The sequence below is a fragment of the Drosophila albomicans genome, chromosome X, assembly GCF_009650485.2.
Source record: "Drosophila albomicans strain 15112-1751.03 chromosome X, ASM965048v2, whole genome shotgun sequence".
Classification (NCBI taxonomy): Eukaryota; Metazoa; Arthropoda; class Insecta; order Diptera; family Drosophilidae; genus Drosophila; species Drosophila albomicans.
In genome coordinates, this window is record NC_047627.2 from 23,314,660 (window position 1) to 23,327,945 (window position 13,286).

General features: G+C 43.1%; 6 protein-coding genes across 6 annotated transcripts; 3 read left to right on the forward strand and 3 right to left on the reverse strand.

Annotated features, from left to right (window-relative positions):
- Positions 1 to 99: 99 nt before the first annotated feature.
- On the reverse strand, positions 100 to 1,331 carry LOC117577599 (uncharacterized). The gene is made up of 2 exons (XM_034262444.2): positions 1,164 to 1,331; positions 100 to 1,095 (listed from the first exon to the last, which is right to left on the reverse strand). The coding sequence occupies exons 1-2, from the start codon at positions 1,218 to 1,220 to the stop codon at positions 241 to 243; spliced, it is 912 nt and encodes a 303-aa protein (XP_034118335.1). The 5' UTR covers positions 1,221 to 1,331; the 3' UTR covers positions 100 to 240.
- A 160-nt stretch (positions 1,332 to 1,491) lies between these two features.
- On the reverse strand, positions 1,492 to 1,986 carry LOC117577603 (putative 60S ribosomal protein L33). The gene is made up of 2 exons (XM_034262449.2): positions 1,829 to 1,986; positions 1,492 to 1,754 (listed from the first exon to the last, which is right to left on the reverse strand). The coding sequence occupies exons 1-2, from the start codon at positions 1,889 to 1,891 to the stop codon at positions 1,629 to 1,631; spliced, it is 189 nt and encodes a 62-aa protein (XP_034118340.1). The 5' UTR covers positions 1,892 to 1,986; the 3' UTR covers positions 1,492 to 1,628.
- Positions 1,987 to 2,664: 678 nt separating this feature from the next.
- On the forward strand, positions 2,665 to 3,680 carry LOC117577602 (general odorant-binding protein 19a). Its single transcript, XM_034262448.2, has 3 exons — positions 2,665 to 2,996; positions 3,093 to 3,260; positions 3,318 to 3,680. The coding sequence occupies exons 1-3, from the start codon at positions 2,937 to 2,939 to the stop codon at positions 3,513 to 3,515; spliced, it is 426 nt and encodes a 141-aa protein (XP_034118339.1). The 5' UTR covers positions 2,665 to 2,936; the 3' UTR covers positions 3,516 to 3,680.
- A 348-nt stretch (positions 3,681 to 4,028) lies between these two features.
- Positions 4,029 to 4,910, forward strand: LOC117577600 (uncharacterized). The gene is made up of 3 exons (XM_034262446.2): positions 4,029 to 4,238; positions 4,304 to 4,523; positions 4,589 to 4,910. The coding sequence occupies exons 1-3, from the start codon at positions 4,061 to 4,063 to the stop codon at positions 4,671 to 4,673; spliced, it is 483 nt and encodes a 160-aa protein (XP_034118337.1). The 5' UTR covers positions 4,029 to 4,060; the 3' UTR covers positions 4,674 to 4,910.
- A 44-nt stretch (positions 4,911 to 4,954) lies between these two features.
- LOC117577601 (general odorant-binding protein 28a) lies at positions 4,955 to 5,581 on the reverse strand. The gene is made up of 2 exons (XM_034262447.2): positions 5,240 to 5,581; positions 4,955 to 5,177 (listed from the first exon to the last, which is right to left on the reverse strand). Exons 1-2 carry the CDS (start codon positions 5,495 to 5,497, stop codon positions 4,956 to 4,958), a joined length of 480 nt encoding a protein of 159 aa, XP_034118338.1. The 5' UTR covers positions 5,498 to 5,581; the 3' UTR covers position 4,955.
- Positions 5,582 to 7,031: 1,450 nt separating this feature from the next.
- LOC117566521 (nose resistant to fluoxetine protein 6-like) lies at positions 7,032 to 9,911 on the forward strand. Its single transcript, XM_034246065.2, has 8 exons — positions 7,032 to 7,441; positions 7,499 to 7,850; positions 7,908 to 7,981; positions 8,041 to 8,240; positions 8,300 to 8,412; positions 8,478 to 8,691; positions 8,751 to 9,401; positions 9,465 to 9,911. Exons 1-8 carry the CDS (start codon positions 7,240 to 7,242, stop codon positions 9,627 to 9,629), a joined length of 1,971 nt encoding a protein of 656 aa, XP_034101956.1. The 5' UTR covers positions 7,032 to 7,239; the 3' UTR covers positions 9,630 to 9,911.
- The last annotated feature ends 3,375 nt before the right edge of the window (positions 9,912 to 13,286 follow it).

The window sequence follows — 13,286 nt, forward strand, 5'->3', positions numbered from 1 at the left end:
ATAAGCAATAGGTTTTAGGTTTTAGGTAGAACTACGAGGGGCGGAACAAAGACCAGTAGAGGTCCGTAGCTTTGCCGATTTAAGGTCTCAGAAGTTGCATAGGAATAAAAAGAATATTGTTGTTGGTTTTAATTTGATTTCAGTTGTCATTCATTGCGTACTATTTTTTTTTTTGTATAATTTTTTTTTTAGAAAACTGCGAATTTTGTGACCGTTTCTTTTAGCGTTTCAATTGTTCGTTCACTCGTCAAAGTCCTCAAAGAACATTTCCGAGGCAAAGTCATCCTCAAAGGCGCGAAAGCGCGGCTGCGGTTGCGTCTGTGCTTGAGACTGGACGAGCTCTTGCGGCTCTTGATTTAGGGGCAGCACTAGATCGATGTCACAGCTGCCTGTGGTCGGCACACAGGATTTGGGTGAAGTGCGTCGCTCGCGGTTGAGCTGATTGTCCGCACCATAGTCGCTGCCATCGCCATCGTCCTCCATTTGTCTAGCTTCAGCAGCGGCGGCGGCGGCGGCGGCAGCATCAGAACTCGTATCTTCGCCGTCTCTGTAAAGCGTTGCGGCGGTGTTGTCGGCTGAGGAGTTGTCGCCCAAGACGGCGCCAATAACATTGCGCAGGGCCCGTGAGGCGGCCTCCTGCATGTGGCCGATAATCTCGCGCGCCGGATGCACTTGATCCTCATGGGGAGACGGCATCTGCATGTGCGACTGATGCGTGGTCGGCTTCGGAGTCTCGATGTGTCGATGCGGATCCTCACACGGGCATTTGCGACGCGGTGCTGCTGTCGCACTTGACGACGGAGGCGGCGGCGGCGACGACGGCGGTGGCGGTGGTGGGGGATCACCATTGCAGCCCTCGCGTGCCCGACGCTCGCTAGCCCGATCTCGGCATACTGAACAATGCTTCTCGGGTGGCTGCGGCTCGGCATGCGGATCACAATAGCCTACAGAATGTTCAGGCTTCTCGACATCACAGTTGCACTGCTCCTTCTCGACTTCCGCTCCTGCTAGCTCCTCCTTTGGGGCTCCCTTACTGCGACGCACACGGTACAGCAAATAAAACACGGCCAAGGTGGCGTACGTAGCTTTGGCCACCTTGAGGGAAGGGAAAATACATTTTAGAAGTGTCCAATTTGATGCGCATTGGCATCGCTTTCACTTACGTTTGCGCGTCCGTGCATTGTGGTGCCATTGAAGTACTTCTTAAAGCCGTCAGCCATCGTGTTTCCGGTCGAGTCCTAAACTAAATTTTGTTTCTAACTATTTTCGGGTGTGTGAACTTTTGAAGTTCTCTATTGTGAGAGCTAGCTATGAAGACTGCTGACTGACTACTGAATGCTTCAAGCAGCTGCCAACTGAGATGCTGACGGGACGAGTTGAAACTCGATCATAATTCAACGTAGTTGGCAAAGCGTTCAATGTCAGCACCGAACAAGTGGAGGACAGGTTGCCCCATCATTGGAATGAAACCGTAGAAGGAATTCAGCAATATTTAGAAGTTCAAAATATGCAAATTTTATTTGGGGTTTAATGGGGTTATGAACGCAATCGAAACACAAGAGATTTGGGGTAACGCTTAACATCTATGTTTGTATGGTAGGAGCATCGTTGACCAGGAGCAGCTGGAACTATTGGAACAGCTTCTGCTGGCAGCCCTTGCAATATTTGGTGGCTTCGCGACGCTTTGCATTGCGGCGATGCATCTTAACCATCACATAGATGAGGCCCACAGAGGCCCAGGTGGCTTTGGCAACCTAGACGAAGGAGAATAGATGAGGTAAATTTGCAAAAGGCAGAAAAATAAGGGGAGAGAATCTCACACACTCACATTAGCGCGTCCGCGCACAGTGTTGTTATCGAAGATGCGATTGAACTTGAATTGGTCCGACATCGTAAGGAATCTTGAGGAATTGAATTTCTATAAGGAAACTTTTCTGGAATCGGAAATTCAATATGACTTTCTCTCATACTACTACTAAAGTCCATACTATGCATATCTCCGTTTGGGTTGATTCTTTATTCAAAGCCTACTCTGACCCCCCCTCAAGTGATTGAATTGTCAGTTGTCATCGGTACTTTTCAGCTGTTATTACTGCCCTACTTGATAGGGATGCGCGGTATAAATATAATATTATAAATACAGAGTACAGACTGTATTGAGCGATTATGGCATTTAGATATAGCCAAGATAATGACACGCGATCGAATCCAATTCTAGTATTGACGTAACCGATAATTATACGGATGCAATGCTATCAATTCGCTGTGGAATTGTCATCAATTGGTTGTTCAAGGATTTTTGGAATCTTCGGGAGAACCGAAAGTAAACGAAGAGAACAAGAAGAACACGAAAGTCAGAAGTGAAGTAAAGAAAGAGCAGCGTCAAATGGAAATAGGTCATGGAAGGGAATGCAGTAGAAAGGCAGCTGACAGCCCACAATAATAGATCATGTCTGTGCGTGTCTGTGCATGCATGTTCATGTATGCGGATACCGGCAAAAGCTGTTATTGGATTTTCGCTCTGTTGTGTTATTTGCAATCGCGGTCATCGACAATCGACTTGTGAAGCTGACGAGATCTTGCCGCCTCACCTTTGCGTGTCGCAATAAAACGTGAGCCATAGCTTGGCGCTATAATTACGCCCGAGATGCATCTACACTTGTATCGGACTCGGTATAAGGGCTTGTCGATGGCTCGATAACCGGGTGCTGAGTGTTATGTTTAGGGCGGCAATGGGCGGAATGCCCCAATGCGATTTGAATAATAATAAAAATGTCAAATGTATAATTTTCGGGGGGGGCTGGCAAATTAAGGGTAAAATGAGGTTATTTTGGGCCCGACCCCGATTTCAATTCAATTTCGATATTGGATTGGATTGCTGATTGAAGTATAAAAGCAGCAGAGATTTGCATATACTGATCATATCACGTCTGAACATGAGATTCGATTTGCTGATCAGCTATCTACTGCTGGGATTACCGCTTTGCTGGGCCGGGGTGAGTGGCGATAAAAAGAATACGAACTCCAATCTTACATCTCATATATCTGCCCCCCCCTCTCTCTCTCTCTCCCGCTCACTTGTTTCTTGACAGGCGACAGAGGAGCAAATGTGGGCAGCAGGAAAACTTATGCGGGACGTTTGCTTCCCCAAGTTCCCGAAGGTGAGCGTTGCTACCGCTGATTCCATACACGATGGCGTCATTCCGGATGACAAGGACTCCAAGTGCTACATCAACTGCATTCTCGAGATGATGCAAACAGTAAGTGGCGTTGCTTGTCAATCAAAATTTCTCAACTCATTCCTTCCCCACTCGCAGATCAAGAAGGGCAAGCTGCAGCTGGAGTCGTCGCTGAAGCAGGTGGAGCTCCTCTTGCCGGACAAGTACAAGCCGAGCTATCGCACGGGCATCGATCTGTGCAAAGACTCCACCAATGGCATCAAGAACAACTGTGATGCTGGCCACGCGCTGCTCACCTGCCTGCGTGCCAACATCGATGTCTTTGTGTTCCCCTAGACATCGACTTGGAGTAAACAACTTTTCCATTTCCTTTTCCCGATGTGTGTAAGTGCTTCAAGGTCCCCCCACTTTGACCGGCAGGTTAAGTGCCAGCTGAGCATTACGAATAAAGTTGATTCGATTTTCGATAAGATACTAAACTCGAAACGAAAACGAAACAATTGTGCCGCATTTTCATTGGCTGGCTGCCCAGCAGCGAGAGTGTCTCCAGAGCATAGCCTATCATTGCAGACACCTGCTGGAGAGTAATAAGAGAAAAGGTGATCTTTAAGCCCAGGAAGGAAAAGCGGTCCAGGTAAGGTAGATTCAAGGAAATCTCAGTTAATTTACTGAGGGAAAGTCCTAAGCTCCTCACAACAGTTTGAGCGCCCCTCGGGCTTAGGTGAGACAACCAGATTGATGGCAACTACACGCTAAATGAATGTCGATCTGCAATCAGTAGATCTCGCGTGTCATGGGACTCCCTGGGTTGGGAGTATAAATGGAGCGCTGTGGACTGCAAATGGAGCAAGAGCTAAAACTGAACGTTTCGAAGTCAGACAATGAGAAAGCAAGCGACCTGGTTGACCGCACTACTGATGCTGGCCTGTAGCTGTAGCACATGGTTGCAGCTAGTCCAAGCCAACGATGACTCCGACGAGGTGATGACCATGAAGATGAGCGAAGTGGTCGATCTGCTGATGCCTTTTGGGCAAAGCTGTGATCCGGTCCCGGAGCGAGGTAAGCACGTATTTAAGCCAGATTTACCTTACTCAACATTCTGCTAATACTTTCGTATTGCACAGTGCATCTGGAGGAGATGGTGTTGAACAAGGACGATGCCTCGCATCCGAGCAAATGCTTCCGCCGCTGCATGCTGATGCAGTTCGAGCTGATGCCCGAGGGCGAGAAGCTCTACGACGGCGCCAAGACCAATGAAATGATGAACATGATGTTTCCCGACAAGGAGGAGCAATCGCGCCTCATCACTGCGAAATGCAATCAGGCGAGCGGGTTAACCGATGAGTGAGTAGACCGCAGTCACCGAAATACTTTTCCAGAGATCCTTTTATTCCTTGCATTCCTTCCAGATGCGAGATTGCGCATTCGATTGCCATGTGCATGCTGCGAGAGATGCGCGTTGCCGCCTATAAAATACCCGAGATCAAGGATTAGCTGAAACGCAGCCACGCTCCGCAACCACTTCAGTCATTTCTTGCAATTGCATATCAATTCTATTTGGTTCTTTTTTTTCATCTGTGAATTCCCCTGGCAGAAGGATTGTCTCTCCTTCACTTCCTACTTTAGTTTCCCTAGTTACATATTTATCTTATCCTAGCTTGTGTCCCGTTGTGGTTTCTGGACATGCACACACCCATTGAATAAAGAGAACGTGGAGCGCGCGTCGTGTAATCAATCCATGTATGTGTACAATAATTGATTAGGGATCTTCTTCTTCTACCAGTGCAGCTTGACCCGATTGCGATCCAGATGCCGACCGATGCACTGGTTCAGCTGATGGGCCGCTTCGCAGGGCTTATTCGATGGAACATTGATCGAGCGATTGCAACTTTGAGCCAGACTGCAGCCTAGAGCAATGGCCAGCTTATTGTCCTCGGTCACTTTGCTCGTCAGCTGCTCCACGCGTTGCAAATTCAGACGGTTGCTCACGCTGTCCATCTGCAAAATGAGAGAAACAAAGAGGATCAGTGAGGATCCAAGCAAGCAATCCCTGAACTTACCAGTCCAATGCCCTTCAGCACACACTCCACCAGGCACTTCTCCTTGGGCGTTGGTCGTGGTTCACGGATGAGCGAACGCTGCGGCCCCGTCATCTGCAGCTTGGCCATACAGCTCTGCTTGGTCTGATCGATCATCTGCTGCACCTCGGGCAGATTGCGATCAATCAGCGTCCACATCGGGTCCCCACTTTTTCCGCCGAACAGACGACCCAAGTCGAAGGCTTGACCCTTGGTTGATATCGGAATCGGTAGTGACATCCCAGACGCAGCTGGAGCCTGTCCTTCGACTAAGACTGTGCAATAGCCGATGAAAGCAATCAACGTAAGTTGGACAGTTGTCAGCATCTTATGAATTTCTGATTCTGCTCGTTTTCATGTGGCTTTTATATAGTTCAATCACTTGAACTCTTGACCTTCTTAGCCGTCAGTCTTCATGCGTTCTTCTCTTTGCTTTCTTTACTTGCCATTGCTGAACCTTATTTTGCTGACACCTGCAAAAAAATTGCGCTGCGCAAGTTCAAGATTTGACATTGTACTTGCATCGCATTGAGAGTGTGCTCGAGAAAGCAGAAGCAAGGGGTTTAATCATCATTTAATCATTGTTTTTATACCTCCATCTAGTTGTATAGCTTATTAACAACAATACGAATATAACTAAAACATCAAGTGGATATCTCTCCCAAGATGTCTTTTTCGCACCCCAAAAGTATGCAACACATTTTTATGCAAGTGAACAGCTGCCTGGAGTTTGAAACAAGTAATTTCAACTATTACCTGTAACTTTACTACTTCTACTTTTTCAATATTATTATTATTATTATTATTTTCATCTTATTGTAAAACTTTTTACCCTCAATTTCATTGCAGTTACAATATCTACGGATTCCTCTCCAAAGCTATGCAAAAATCCCCAAAAGTATGCAATATATTACAAAATAAAGTATACTAGTATTATATATCTTCAATGTGGTGAGCTTCAATGTTATACAGTAATGTCGATAATAATGCACCTACATTTAATTGTATAACAGAATGTTTCGCCATTATCGATATTGTTCTAAGTAGTAACTAAATTGACTTTACTATCAATTTTATTGTTCCTTTTTCTATATTTTTTTTAATGTTTATTAAGTGAAGACACAACTTAATATGTACTTTATATTTCTTTAATGGCAAAACTTTTTATAATTTATATTTTGGAAAATACTTTTGATTTTTTATGTTCGAGAACTTTATCATTTAAACACAAAATTTGTACTCATACTCATTGAATATATTATATTAGAATAAATACTCTAGCATGCGAATTTATGTAACAAACTTTAATAACTAATACAATTTTTCTATTTACGCATTATTGAAAGTATTATTTTTACAACTACTACTTAAGATAGCCCAAGTAATACTTATTATTATTAAGTACTTTTTAGCATCTATTATTCTGGTTCTTTATTAATATAAGCACTTTCTTTTACCCTAGCTTCTTTTACAACTTTATTCATATTTACTTTTTGTTACTACAATAATATACTAATACTATACACTATAAGATATTATTATTATTGCTATTACTATTACTACCAAAAATATGTCTCTTATATGCAAAATAATTGATAATTGCTTTCCGTTTAAGGTTCAGGAAATTTGAGGATCTCTGGAACCCCAAATTGGAATATCTCTCTGCATATCATATCGGGGGAAAACAGTTACCGCGTTTTGGAAATAACCAAGTGAACTCAAGGGGTTTGCCCACACCTCCCAGAAGAAGGTGATTAAGGTTGAGATAGTCGTAGCTCTCTACGCCAGAGGTGTAATCAGAGTTCTCTAGTACTGATAACTGGGAGCCCACTGGCCATGCGATACCGTTTGGTAGCAGATTCGCAGACAGAGCTGAGGCAAAAGTGGCAGCTTATCGCATTTTTTGGCATTGGGGAAACACTCGCTCATATAAAAGAACCACGAATGGACTCTAGAGTACACAGTCTTTGTGAAGAATTACGATGATAAGGTTGCTAATTGTCCTGCTGCTTGGCACGATTGCTGCTGCAAATGTTCAACGTGGATTAGGCCTGAGTTACTTGGGCTTGGAGTTCTATAGACAGCTGGAGAACTTCACCTTAGCGGACGTTGATACACAATGTGCTCAGGATCTCGCCCAGGTGCAGCTTGCCCTTGGCAACAACACCAATTGGGCGCTGAAAAGTAAGTTTAGTTTGACCCAGTCACAAATCATTCCGATAACTATTTTCTCCTCCACAGTGCTCGACTCTTGGGGTTCACTGCCCTCGGGAGTGCTGGAGGGCAACACCAGAAGCTTGGGCAACTACGACGAGTGCCTGAGGATCAATCAACAAATTTCCACTGATTACACACTCCAGGGCAAGTACTGCTTTGCCAGGCTGCCTGTGGGTCAGCTCTTTCAGAGCACATCGAATGCGAACATCGCCGTTTGTTTTCCCACCACCTGCGATAGCACCGACATGGACATCCTGCTGCGCCAGCTGATGGAACAACTCGGTCTTGAGGTGGATAAGACTGCAGTCCTGGTGACTGAAAGCACCTGTAAGACAACTGGACGCGAACCCTTCGACTGGCTCACGATATTCACGATGTAAGCACAACTTTCAGCAAAAAATACTTCTTCCTCTGACAAAGTCTCCTTTTTTAGTGTCCTTTGCTCCGTTCTGGGACTGTTTGTTCTGCTGGCCACACTCTACGATTACTTCTTTTGTGAGGATCCAAGTAAGTGTTTCACACTCTGCGAGTTTAGTAACTGCCTATTAAGCACATTTGATTCTCAGGTCAACTTCCGCAACTGATTAAAGCGTTCTCAGCACGTGTCAACTCGGGAGCATTGTTTCGCATCTCGAACAACTCGAATCCGAATATGATCAACTGCCTGCATGGCTTGCGCTGCATGTCCCTCATCTGGGTTATCTTTGGTCATGACTACATTATCGCCCTCAAGTCGCCGAATATTAACCGCATGGATATGTTTACGGTGAGCCTTTATTAGTTCTCTAGATTGTGTCCAGGACTAATCGTTAATCCTTTCCACAGTGGGGAGCAACACCTTTTCGCATGTTCATCCAGCAGTGTATCAATGCCGTGGACACTTTCTTCTTTCTCAGCGGCATGCTGGTGGTCAGCTCACAGTTCCGAGCAATGGAGCGGTAAGTAGCCAACTACTAAGCAGCTCCGTTGTAGCTTATTAACGATCTCATTCAAATACTTGCAGGGGAAACGGTAAACTTAACATTCCGAAGCTATATTTGAATCGCTATCTGCGCCTCACGCCCGTTCTGGGCTTTGCCATGCTCCTCTACGTAAAGTTGTTGCCGTACTTTGGCGACGGACCCATCTGGGGGACCACCATGTTCGATGACTACAGCATTTGCAATAAGAACTGGTACCTGACGCTGCTCTACGTCCAGAACTTCTTCTGGGATAAGGTAACAACGATTCTTCCCCTCTTCCACGAATCACAACTAATTACGCTTTGTGTTTGCAGTGCATTTCCCATTCCTGGTACTTGGCTGTGGACATGCAGCTCTATCTGCTGTCCCCTATCTTTCTCATTGCTCTCTACAGATGGGGCAAGAAAGCAGCTGCGGCCATTGTGCTGCTCATCTTGGTGCTCAGCTCCTACCTCTTTGCCACAATGATTGTCAACAACTACTCCATGCAGATACGAGGCGATGCTGTCAAGAGGGGCGAGCCCTTCATATATTTTCCGATCCATGTGCGTGCCTCAACGTGGCTGGTTGGCGTCCTCTTTGGCTACTTTCTCTATCTGACTAAGGGCAAACGCTTCCAGTTGAATCGCCTCGTCGTGTGGACTTTTTGGTTGCTTAGCTTGAGCTTCCTGTTTGTCACCGTGTTGGCCCTGGAACCCTATGCGGGCCTCAACGCCACGCCTGTGCCCATTGTGAATGAGGCCTTCTTCCTCAGTCTCACACGCATCGCTTGGCCTCTGGCTCTCTGCTGGGTGGTCTTTGCCTGCATGCAGGGTTATGGTGGGTTGGCCAACAGCTTCCTCGCCTCACCTCTCTGGCAGCCGCTGTCGAAGCTCTCCTATTGCGCCTACATCTTTCACATATTCTTTGAGAACCTCAACTCGGCACGCACTCACACAAACACCTATTTCTCCGACTACGATGTGGTAAGTGACTCATCTAATTCCACTTCTGTGTATGTATTTTAAAAGAATATCTCAATTCCTTAGATGCTGCGATTCTGGGGCGACTTTGGCTTCACGGTGCTGCTCTCCTACGTCGTCTACATTCTGGTCGAAGCCCCTTGCTCTACTTTGGTAGGCTGGTGGCTCTCGGACGCGAAAAAGCCAAAGCCAAAGCCTGCAATAGTGCCAGCGAGCACAGAAGCTGCCTAGAGAGTAGTTAAATAGGAACTCCACACATTCTCGCATTAATCTTTATCAATCTTATTTTACAATCCTTTTTTTTTGAGTTTATTTTAATAGCTCCTTCAACTATCATTTATTTATACTGTTATTATGAGGAACTTGAATGAACTGTATTTAATAGAATAACTATATAACTCAGCTGATAAGCTGACCAATCGTTGAGTTACTGCCCGATTACCCTGTAGAAATGCCCACTAAAGATAGCTCTTATCATTTAGCTTTAATATGCATAAGGCGAGTGCCGATAAAGTCGACTTCATGACGTTTGTAAACATAAACAAGTGTATTATATGAGATTAAAATATATTTTATTGAATTGTACTCTTTTGTTGCTATTTTAATGAATGAATTTTGCATAAAAATATTAATTAATAATACACAATAATGAAAACACAAATAAGGCGCAGATTTGTACTTATTTATTTTTCAGATTTTCAGATTCGGTAATTTAAAGGACAACAAGGATGTCCTTTTGGCACGAGGATACGGCTTTAGCCATAGGTTCGGAATATGTTATAAGAAGGACGAAAATAATTAAAGGAATTGAGATAAAAGGACTTTTTTGTATACCATAGCTCGTGAATGTCGTTGAATATCCTGACAAGCAATATACCAAAGGTTGCATCTTAATAAGGTATATTTGCCCTATAAGGCCTACTAGCCAAAGGACATTCGGATCGTCCTTCTAGTTCTCGAGTTATCCTGAAACTTGCAATGTAGGTCTGCTTCTACAATTTAGTTACAACAACGACAACAACAACAACATAAGCAATTTGAAAAATAATTATTGATAATGTAGTTTTTGTTGTTGCCCACTAAATGTTGCCGCGATGGTCGAAACATGCCAAATTGCCGGCTGATATACCAGGCGAACATAAATCAGCAGCAAGCAGAAATATAGAAAGTGGCGACACCTGCTGGCCGTTAACGAAACCACGAAAGATATATTTGCGCGCTAATTTGAAATTTGAGTGCAACCGACAAATAAAAACAAAATCTGATAAAATTTGAAAATACCTTATTTTTGTCAGATGTTGCAACAACAACTACAACAACAACATTTACAACAACAATTCATTATACTGTGATTGTTGTTATGTTATTGCCCACTCAATGTTATCACGATAGACAAAAATTGCTAAATTAGCAGGTGAAATACCAGGCGAACAGAAATATCAGCAAGCTGAAATAGAGCAAGTCACTTGCTTGCTCAGTGCCGCCATCTGCCGCCTGTTTTCGGAACCACAAGAGAAATACTTGAGCTCCAATTTAAAATTTGATGCTAGTGACGGAAAAAGCAAATCTGTTAAAATATGAATTTGTTTTATGTTGTCGAATATTTCAATAATATTTCGGTTATTTGAAGGACGAAAAGGATGTCCTTTGGCACACACACATTACTAATCAAGATTTATCGAACTGCAAAACAAAAGGACGAAGGTCCTTACAGGTCCAGAGATAATGTGAAAATTTTCTTCAGCTAAAATTGGCTATAACTTGGCCGTATCCTGGCGTATCCTAGCGAGACTATGTCAAACGATGGCTAATGGGTAGACCTATTAGCTGGCCGAAGGACATTTGAATCGTCCTTACCGTTTCCGAGTTATCCTGGATTTTGTGTTTTTCGGCGAAATTTGAATGTTGAATTCCTATATGACCCCGTATTTCGTTGATGCCGATCGATAAAATTCGTCCTTGCGATTCAAACGAGACATGTCCCGACATCCTGCAGCAGGACACGGCGGAGCTATGAGCATTTTTCTATAATTATGTTCATACTAAATGACAAACCTAAAAGTATGCAACATAATTTTTCTCAAAAATGACAACTTAAATTTTGCAAGGGGAAGGCATTGAAAAATTGGCTAGAAGTCTGGAAATCCGCCATAACTCAGCCATTTTAAGGATTAGGCAGATGTCCTTTGGCATACGGGTAGCTCTTGACACGAAATTGAAGAATCAATTGGAAATAGGCCGAAAGTCCTTACAGGAGCAGAGATAAACGTCATTTTTTGTATTCATAAATTTGTTGATAACTCGAATATCCTTTAAAGGATAAGGTTGAAACAAGTGTCAATCAACGACTTTTTATTAGGCCTATCAACATGCCTAAGGACATTCAATTCTTCCTTGAAGTTTCTGAGATATCAAGGACTTTCTTGTTTCCGGCTATATTTTTGGCGTTCACAGTGCTCCCGAAAGTATGCCATAATTTTAAAGAATTGCAGTTGCAAGCAATTGAAAGGTGTCTGTAAAAGTATGCAATGCTTTTTTTACTGACAAACTGCGCTGTGGAAGAATATGCACACATTTATTAGTCTTAATGCTGCAGAATGTTTTATTAGATTTTCAAATTTGATTTTTCGATTTAAACGGTATATATTAATATATTTTATTTAGTATTACATAATGTAATACATATACATACATATAGATAGAGACGTACATCGCGCCAATTTGAAATTCAACAGCATAAGACAAAAAGCAAATCTATTAAAATTTGAAAACATTTTTATTGTAAATATTGTACATACTAGATTTAAATATAGCATAAGGTAACATTAAGAATTAATCGATTAAATATCTATCAGAGTCGCTAATCTGCTCTCATTGAGATCGGTTGTGTCGCGGATAAGCAAACACAAAACAAGTGTAACTCTCGTTTGTTTTTTTTTTTTTTTTTTTTTTTTTTTTTTTTTTTTTTTTTTCGAGTTTCTCTTTTGCGCACTCTTCGTGTGCCAATCGTAAAATTTCGGACGCTGGCTTCTGCAGTGTCGGCAGCTGAACAACAACAAAAACATTACTGTAGTGAGACAAGACTGCATTCTGTGCCCGTTTGGGCAGTACGTCGCCCCTCACTCTGCGCGCAGCCGCACAAGAGGGGTAATAAAATCTGCGCTTATCTGTCAAGCGATCTGACCTTCTTTTGTCCTTGACAAAACTTTGCAGAAACTTTTGCTATTTGAAGCCAAACTGAAACTAATAAGTTACATTTGATTAGTAAAATATTTGGTAATGGATGGAAATATTTTTTCTAACACTCAGCTTAGCAATAAGCAGTTTGATTATGAAAAAATGCAACAAGTGGCTGGTAAATCACCTTTGGAGATAAGGTCAGAAATTATAAGTGATCTTCGCCCTTTGTGTTCTGTAACTCAAAATATTAGTACAATAACTACAACGCTTACATTTACTAGTGCTACTAGTAATACAATTTACACTATGGCAACTGCATCAACTACGGCAATCAGCAGTGTTTGCTCTGCAGTGAGCATGGATAAAAAATTATGCGAATCTCACGCAAAGCGCACTTGCTTCCCCAATACTCAGTGGAGGTGCTACAATTGTCTCTCCAACTGTCAATCAAACTTCTGGATTTTCGTCTCCTCCATTTAATGATGCTGCTACTAAGTTGAAGGTTAGCCAAAAACATCTGTCGAGTAAGAGGAAGAAAACACTCTCACCAATTGGTAACTCTAAGAAAGCACTCAGAGAATTGTCATTTGGATCATCCTCAGCATCAACCAGCAAGGCAAGCTCTAGGAATAGGTTTGCCTTACTAGACATGGAAGTTGACTTAAACAGTGACAGACATGTTGAAGATAGCAGCAGTGCTGCAGAGGA

Bases quoted from the DNA above. Each gene is read 5' to 3' on its own strand.
- LOC117577599 (XM_034262444.2), bottom strand. From the start codon at position 1,220: ATGGCTGACGGCTTTAAGAAGTACTTCAATGGCACCACAATGCACGGA. The intron at 1,096-1,163 runs GTAAGTGAAAGC...CCTTCCCTCAAG, and splicing joins CAATGCACGGACGCGCAAAC to GTGGCCAAAGCTACGTACGC.
- LOC117577603 (XM_034262449.2), bottom strand. From the start codon at position 1,891: ATGTCGGACCAATTCAAGTTCAATCGCATCTTCGATAACAACACTGTG. The intron at 1,755-1,828 runs GTGAGTGTGTGA...TCCTTCGTCTAG, and splicing joins CTGTGCGCGGACGCGCTAAT to GTTGCCAAAGCCACCTGGGC.
- LOC117577602 (XM_034262448.2), top strand. From the start codon at position 2,937: ATGAGATTCGATTTGCTGATCAGCTATCTACTGCTGGGATTACCGCTT. The intron at 2,997-3,092 runs GTGAGTGGCGAT...GTTTCTTGACAG, and splicing joins TACCGCTTTGCTGGGCCGGG to GCGACAGAGGAGCAAATGTG. The intron at 3,261-3,317 runs GTAAGTGGCGTT...CCCCACTCGCAG, and splicing joins TTCTCGAGATGATGCAAACA to ATCAAGAAGGGCAAGCTGCA.
- LOC117577600 (XM_034262446.2), top strand. From the start codon at position 4,061: ATGAGAAAGCAAGCGACCTGGTTGACCGCACTACTGATGCTGGCCTGT. The intron at 4,239-4,303 runs GTAAGCACGTAT...CGTATTGCACAG, and splicing joins TGATCCGGTCCCGGAGCGAG to TGCATCTGGAGGAGATGGTG. The intron at 4,524-4,588 runs GTGAGTAGACCG...CATTCCTTCCAG, and splicing joins GCGAGCGGGTTAACCGATGA to ATGCGAGATTGCGCATTCGA.
- LOC117577601 (XM_034262447.2), bottom strand. From the start codon at position 5,497: ATGTCACTACCGATTCCGATATCAACCAAGGGTCAAGCCTTCGACTTG. The intron at 5,178-5,239 runs GTAAGTTCAGGG...CTCATTTTGCAG, and splicing joins TGCTGAAGGGCATTGGACTG to ATGGACAGCGTGAGCAACCG.
- LOC117566521 (XM_034246065.2), top strand. From the start codon at position 7,240: ATGATAAGGTTGCTAATTGTCCTGCTGCTTGGCACGATTGCTGCTGCA. The intron at 7,851-7,907 runs GTAAGCACAACT...CTCCTTTTTTAG, and splicing joins TGGCTCACGATATTCACGAT to TGTCCTTTGCTCCGTTCTGG. The intron at 8,692-8,750 runs GTAACAACGATT...TTGTGTTTGCAG, and splicing joins AGAACTTCTTCTGGGATAAG to TGCATTTCCCATTCCTGGTA.